The sequence below is a fragment of the Octodon degus genome, unplaced genomic scaffold (assembly GCF_000260255.1).
Source record: "Octodon degus isolate 3935 unplaced genomic scaffold, OctDeg1.0 scaffold00062, whole genome shotgun sequence".
In the NCBI taxonomy this organism is placed as follows: domain Eukaryota; kingdom Metazoa; phylum Chordata; class Mammalia; order Rodentia; family Octodontidae; genus Octodon; species Octodon degus.
The window spans coordinates 12,607,724-12,614,678 of NW_004524638.1; the positions used below are offsets into that span (position 1 = coordinate 12,607,724).

The 6,955-nt window shown below is 49.4% G+C and overlaps 1 protein-coding gene across 1 annotated transcript; it reads left to right on the forward strand.

Annotated features, from left to right (window-relative positions):
* The first annotated feature begins 3,502 nt into the window (after positions 1–3,502).
* Positions 3,503–3,818, forward strand: LOC101588763 (40S ribosomal protein S27-like). Its single transcript, XM_004634445.2, has one exon. The coding sequence runs from the start codon at positions 3,503–3,505 to the stop codon at positions 3,752–3,754; it is 252 nt and encodes an 83-aa protein (XP_004634502.1). The 3' UTR covers positions 3,755–3,818.
* The last annotated feature ends 3,137 nt before the right edge of the window (positions 3,819–6,955 follow it).

The following is a 6,955-nucleotide window of genomic DNA, read 5'->3' on the forward strand; positions in this document are numbered from 1 at the left end:
TCTAGCCCTGTAAACTTTGTTTTCTTAATTTAATTGTTGGATGCTATGGATCAAACTCAGGGCCCTGGAAATGTTAGGCAAGCACTATACCACCAAACCACACCACTGGCCTCAACCAAAGTATAAACTTCAAGGGAGGGCTGGAGAGATGGCTCAGTGGTCTAGGGCACCTATTTGGAGCAGGCTTGGAGAAGCACAGGGACCGCGGTTCGATCCCCCAGCACCACATGCCAGCCAGCCGCGCCCCCTGGTGGGCTGAGCTGGCCACACACACACACACACACACACACACACACACACACACACACACACACACACAATAAATAAAAAATGTTTAAAAAAATTTAAAAAAAAACTTGAATGGAACTAGTTGTATGGATATGAGCTGTATCCCAACAAAACTCAATATACATTAAAAACTACAGACACGCATGCACATACCTGTGTCTACACAGAGGGCGATCTTTGTGTCTCACTCAGGGGTAAGCCCAGTGACCTGCACTGTGCACAAGCCTTATACTGATAGGCTTTCTGGCAGCACAGTAAAGAGGTAGGAGAGAGAAAAGAAACCTTTATGAACTCCAAAGACATGGCGAGGGTTGGGGGCAGATGGAATCCTCTGACCTGAGACAAAGAAAGCTGAGGCTTGTGTGGACTCCTGCTGGGGTGGAGCTTGAGGGGGATGTTTAGAGACATCTGAGGAGCTGCTTGGGGTCTTCCCTGTGGCAGTGGGAAAGATGAGAGGAAATCGCACCCTGGGCTGAGTTGGAGAAGAAGGGGGAGGTGGACTCTGGGAAGATGAGCTGTTGTTTTAAGGGCTTTGGCCATAGTAGATGACCACCATAATAATTCAGCAATTCATTCTAGGGCCAGAGCCTATCTGTACCACTGGTCCCAACACTTGTCTGCCAGGTGTGACACCTCTGCTTCTGCCAGCCTGGGTGTCCTGGCCCTGGCCTGACCCCAGGACTCCTGTGTCACACTCCCTGGCCTGGAAGTTTCCGCTGCCTTAGAGCTTTACAGCCTCCTGCCTCTCCTCCTATGTCAAAAAAATAAAATTAATCTTTCCTTCTCTTCTATATGGATATGTGCTCTCCAGGTAGTAGAAAGCACAAAAGTTAAACATCTCTGCAGCACAAATGCAATATCAAAATTCATAATAACCACTATATTAAGTTAGCCTCTCCATACATGTCCCTCTCAAATCTATTTTTGTAAATCGACAAACATTTACTACATATTGAAGAGAACATATTGAAAAGCATTTGATTAGACTCAGAGAAAAGGGAAACTTGCATGCAGGACAAAGAGGAGAGAAAATGAAAAATAAAATAATGTAAAATAAAATGTTATAATTTAAATCAAATTGTGGTAAAGCACACAATGCACACAAGAGCACTCTGACCACACTGCTGTCCGTCTGAATCCCCACACCAAGAAGTATGAGCTGTTCACCTCCTTGCACCCCAAGAACCCAAGGGAAAAAGCTGAACAAAGAATGGAAGAACTGAAAATCAAATTACTTTTAGAGAAAAGCCTGGAAATGCAAAGGAAAATGAGGAAAAAGGACTTTTGCTGGACAGGAAAATGATAGAGAAGATAGAGCTGGCCTGTTGGGGCCGGGCTCCTCAGCCCAGGTGCGCAGTGAGGGCACAGCGGGGAGCCCAGCCTCCGAGCTTGGGTCCTGGCTGGGATCTGAATGTCGCCACAGGCCCATGTGGGTGTTTTTTTTTTGTTTGTTTTGTTTTGTTTGCAGTACAGGGGATTGAACTCAGGACCCTGCGCTTGCCAGGCAAGTGCTTATTCTGAGCTATCTCCGCGGTCAGGCGCATGTGTTGAGGGATGGACCCATCCTGTGGCCTACTAGTGGTAGGGCCTTTAGCAGTAGACACTGGGGACATTAGCCCACTGGGAAGGAGGTGTTGGCCCCCCAGTTTTCTCGCTTTGCAGCTTCCTGCCCACCACGAGGTGAACAGCCTAAGCCACACACTCTCACCACAGCTACTGTGCTGCTGCCACAGACCCAGAGGTCGTGGGGACAGATGAGAACAGATGGAAGCCTTGCAAATCATGTGCCAGAACAGATGGGTTTTCCTCATCAATGGATCATCTGGGTGTTTTGTGGTGACACTGGGCGACTGGCTAGTGCACATCAGAACAGACACTACGAGCTGAGTGGGAAGCAGGGGAGGGAGGGCAGGGCCTCCGGGGCACCGCTGAGGGGCTCCATGGAATCCACTCACTTTCTAGATGCCTCAGGAGAGAGCTGATCCATCCCACCCGCTCCCCACAGGTAGCTGCAGCCAGCCCTCACCCCGCCTCTCAGAGGCACTCTGTGGAATTCCCTTTGTGTGGGCAACGCTGAGCTTGCACGTGGACAGATTTCAGCAGTTGCCCAGATGATATGGCCAAGAGTGAGGCTTGCTCCTCCCTGTGCTGAGGCCCCAGCAGTGCGGCTGCCTGGTGTGAGTGTAGCCAGCCCACCTTGCCTAAGAACCAAGTGGCTGCACAGACACACTGCTTTCTCACTCACCAGCAGGTTCTGGAGGTTTTTCCACATGCACCGTCTATTCCTGATTGGCTGCATTACATTAGACCTATTGCCATGATTTAGTAGACTCATCCCAAAGAGACCGCTTACTGTGAATAGTCATAGCAGGCACCAAGTCTTCTGAGCCACTACACAAGCATTACCACACCAATTTCCAGAGAAGAAAAGCTGAAGCTTGGAGAGCTTCAGTGGCTGATGGCAAGCCTCATGGCTTGTGAAGAATGGGATAAGATTTGACCCTAGATCTGAGTCTTAGCCCACGTTCTGCTGCTGTAGTGAAATACCCGAGACCTGGTGAGTCATAAATAATAGATTATTATTATAGATTATTATCTGACCCTCAGTCTGGCGTGACTCAGTCCGCTGAGCACCTAGAAAAGGGCATCTTCCTCCACCTGAGCGCCCGGGAGCCAGTGTGAGACACAGTCCTGCTCCCTCCAGGCCCTCTCCCGGTGCACTGCTGGTTCCGCAGTCAGCACTCTGCCCTTCTGCCCTCACTCTTTCCTAATACCTTCCAAGGTCGCCCCCTCCTGAAACCATTAACATGTGAATTGCAGGGCTCTGTTTCTGATGCTGACTCTTGGGGCAAATATTCAAACCACAGCAGGCTCCCGAGCTCCTTCTCCTCCCTGTGGCGCCCTCTGGTGGAATTTACCTGTCCAACCCAGGCCTCAGGACAGCTTCAGACTGGTATACTCTGCTGCCACCTGACAGTGACGCTGCGAGGTCTGAAGGATCTTAACCCAGGGATGTCCAGCCTCAACCTCTCCATCTTCTTCCACAGTCCAGTCCAGAGTAGTTTTTGCTAGAGTGGGTTTCGAGTTTGTCTCTCCTGGGTCGTCTGCAGTACTGCATCAGTCCATTTGCTATGCTGTAACAAGTAACACGGCTGAGTAATTTATAAAGAATAGTGTATAGCCTTTCTGGCGGTGACGACCTCCCCACGAGAACATGCCTCTCGCAAAAGATCTTCATCCCTCTCCGGAGGAGGAGAAGAGGAAGCACAAGAAGCAGCGCCTGGTGCAGAGCCCCAATTCCTACTTCATGGACGTGAAGCGCCCAGGATGCTATAAAATCACCACGGTCTTTAGCCAAGCACAGACGGTAGTTGTGTGTGTTGGCTGCTCCACTGTCCTGTGCCAGCCTACAGGAGGGAAAGCAAGGCTCACAGAAGGATGTTCCTTCAGGAGGAAGCAGCACTAACAGTACCCTCAATCACGATGAGTGGGAAGCCATCCCAATAAACACATTTTGGATATTAAAAAAAGAAGAATAGTGTATATAGCTCCCAGTTCTGCAGGCTGAGAAGTCCAACAGCATGGTGCTGTACTTGTTCACCTCCTGGTGAGGGCCTCCTTCTTCACTGTAGCACGGCAGCCAGGCAGAGGGGAAATGAGCAGAGCAAAAGGAGAAGACAGAGAAGCGGAGCTCACGTCGGGGCCACCTTCTCACTATGCCTCCCGAGAGCACTAATCTACTGGTGGGTGTGGCACTCCAGGCCCTAGCACAGCCCCCCCACCAGGCCCGTCCTCCCAACTGCTCCAGTGGGAACAGAGGCTCCCACTCATGGCTTCTGAGGGATGCGCTCAGGCCATAGACACTGTGATGTGACTATCAAAGAATTTGTACCCATCCTCACTGGCTCTCTGCTGAGCAGCTGGACACCAGGCGCTGCTTGGTCCCCTGTGCCCTCACTTGCCAGCTCCCTGTGACAGAGGCAAGCCCTAGCGCTTGTTGTCCTGAGCACATAGCTCACCCTCTTGGAGATGTGCCCTTCCCCCAGCCTCAGTGCATGTTGCTGCTTTTCAGCACAGGAGGGATCCAGCTGGCCCTGCTTGACTGTGGATTGGCCTGAAAATGAGAGCAGAAGAGTCCCACCTGGAGGCCCCACTGAGCGAGCTAAGGTCACAGGGGCGTTCTCAGGAGTAGCCAGCTGAGCCCCATCTCCCATAGAGGCCACACGCCCCTTGACATCACCAGGGCTCCAGCCTCAGCTTCACTTGCCCCAGGCCATGCCCTTCGGAGGCCCTGTGAGCAGGTCACCTGTGTCCTCTGCACTGGCTCAGGCCTTTTCTGGGGACCTTGCCTCACAGGGCAGGAGCACAAACTGAGGAGTCAGAGAGATCGCAGCAGGGTGCCAGCATCCAGATCTGCCTGCTCCTCTGTAAACTGCTGGCAAATAAAAATGGTAACAGGCCATGTTTTCCAGTGCTAAGGATGGAGATCAGGGCCTTGTGCACGCTGGGGACAATCCCAAGGCCTTTGCTTTGAACTATTCTCCTTTGGACCCCAAGTGACTATGAAAAAATAAAAGTGAATCACTCATATTAAAGTTCTACGTCACCAAGCTGAAGTTAAGCTATTGCTTCCTGAATTTATAAGAAAGAAGGTTCAGGCTAGCCAAATAGCTCAGCAGATTAAAGCGTCTGCAAGCAGGCCTGCCTTGCCGGCCCTGCCCCTGGGGCACGCTGAGATGGCAATTGAGACTGAGTGTGGTGGCATGTGCCTGTGTTCCCGCACCTGTAATCCCAGCTCTTGGGGGGGCTGTAAACAGGTGGATAACTACAAGTCCAATCTCATAGTGAGACCCTGAACATCCTGTAGACCCTTCCCTAAAATTAAAAAAAAAAAGTGCTAAGAAAGGAGATTCAGGGAGACAAGAGCCAAGGTTCTCAAACAGGCAAGTTTCATTGAAAATGGTAATGTTCCCTCTGTTTAAAATCAACATAAAAAAGGTGGCCTGGGGTAACCTTGATGCTACCTGATAGAGTGGACCCACAGGAAGATTCCAGACTTCCTCAAGCAAAGATTTGCAAGTATACTATGGCCATAATGTGGAGGCCATAGTTATCACAACAGAAGCAAAACAGAGAGGAATGGTGAGAGCTCTGGCCTTGGCGGAGGAACCCCAGGCAGGCACAGTATCGACAGGCTCTAGGACCTGGAAGATAAGGGCACCTCCGCAGGCTGCTGCCTTCTCTGTAGGAAAACTGCACGTCGTAGCAAGCAAGGAGCACAAGGCTTTCTCTCTACCCTCAGTCTTTCAGCTTGCTGCCTTCTCCAGCTGACCACCACCAAGAAGACAAAGAACCTGAGTTTGCTGATGAATGAAGCGGGGGAGGAGTGTTCCAAGACAAGTCTGGGTTCCCTGGGGGAGAGGGCAGTGGAGACACTGAGGGAGTGCCAGTCAAGAGCCCACACCAGCCCCTCAGACTTCTCAGGCTGTGGTCCCCGTGGCCATCAAATCCCATAGTCCAGGGCAGGCGGCTAACTGCAGGCTGAAGAAGCAATAACTGCAGGCAGATTGAGCCCAGGATTCCCGTACTGGTACAAAATCCCTATGATGAATGTGATCATTCTAAACTGTACCAGTAAATGTTGTATGTTACAGGTTGGTACCGAAAGAAACGACGAGAAGACCTGATGAATGTAGCTTCAGAGATCTCACTGAGATTAGTCTCTCTCAAAGTGAGCCCAGAGCCTCAGAAGCATCTCACATTTATTGAGGGCTAAAGGCAGACTAAGGAATTTGCATAATTACCTAAGTGAATACAAACTACTCTCTCTATTAACTTCTACCATTTGCCTAACACTAGGTTCACACAAATGCTAGCAGATAACATCCCAAGCAAGGGATCAAAGGACAGGGCACCTGCAGGAGAAGCTGTTATCTGCAGCCTTGAATCCCAGCTTTCTGGGAATTTGCAAACAGACAGCAACTCTCCTTGGGCTTTGTCTATTGTTCCCTGCTCTCTTGGGACATCAGGCTTTTGTCTCAAATCTATATTTCTACATTTCCCCACTTTTGTTTTTATGCTGAAAGTTTTTGCAGCATCAGGGTGAGGACTGCAGATTTTTGGTCCATGGTTTGTTGCTGGACTCGTCCTCATCGCCAGACTAAGCAGGATATACAAATAGTACAGAGACAACATTGACAAATCACTACTACACTTCCACTAAACCATGGAGTAACATGAAAAGGATTAAGGTTTTCAATGTCATTCGAGATGCTTTGTAACAGATCAGTGTCGGACAATTCTGACAATTGTTTTACAAAAGTATTATCAATATGTTGCTGAAGAGACAGGATCTCAGAGGTAATATTACCACGATGCAATAGATGTCTTTTTACATTTTCCCATGGGAAATGAGTCTGATTACATGGAATCGGAGTTATACAGAATGAAGAGGTATTCCAATCACATTTTAAATGAAGTTGATGTTGTAGATTAACAATTTGATCTCCTAGCATAACAACAGCTTGCTCTATATCATTTATCTTTGCATCTAACTCTGAGTCTATGTGTCCTTGAGAAGTCCATAATTGTTCTGAGTCCTTGTGTCATTGCTGCACAAGATGAACAGTTTGTACACCTTGGCTCAATACTACTCCAGCTGTAGCAG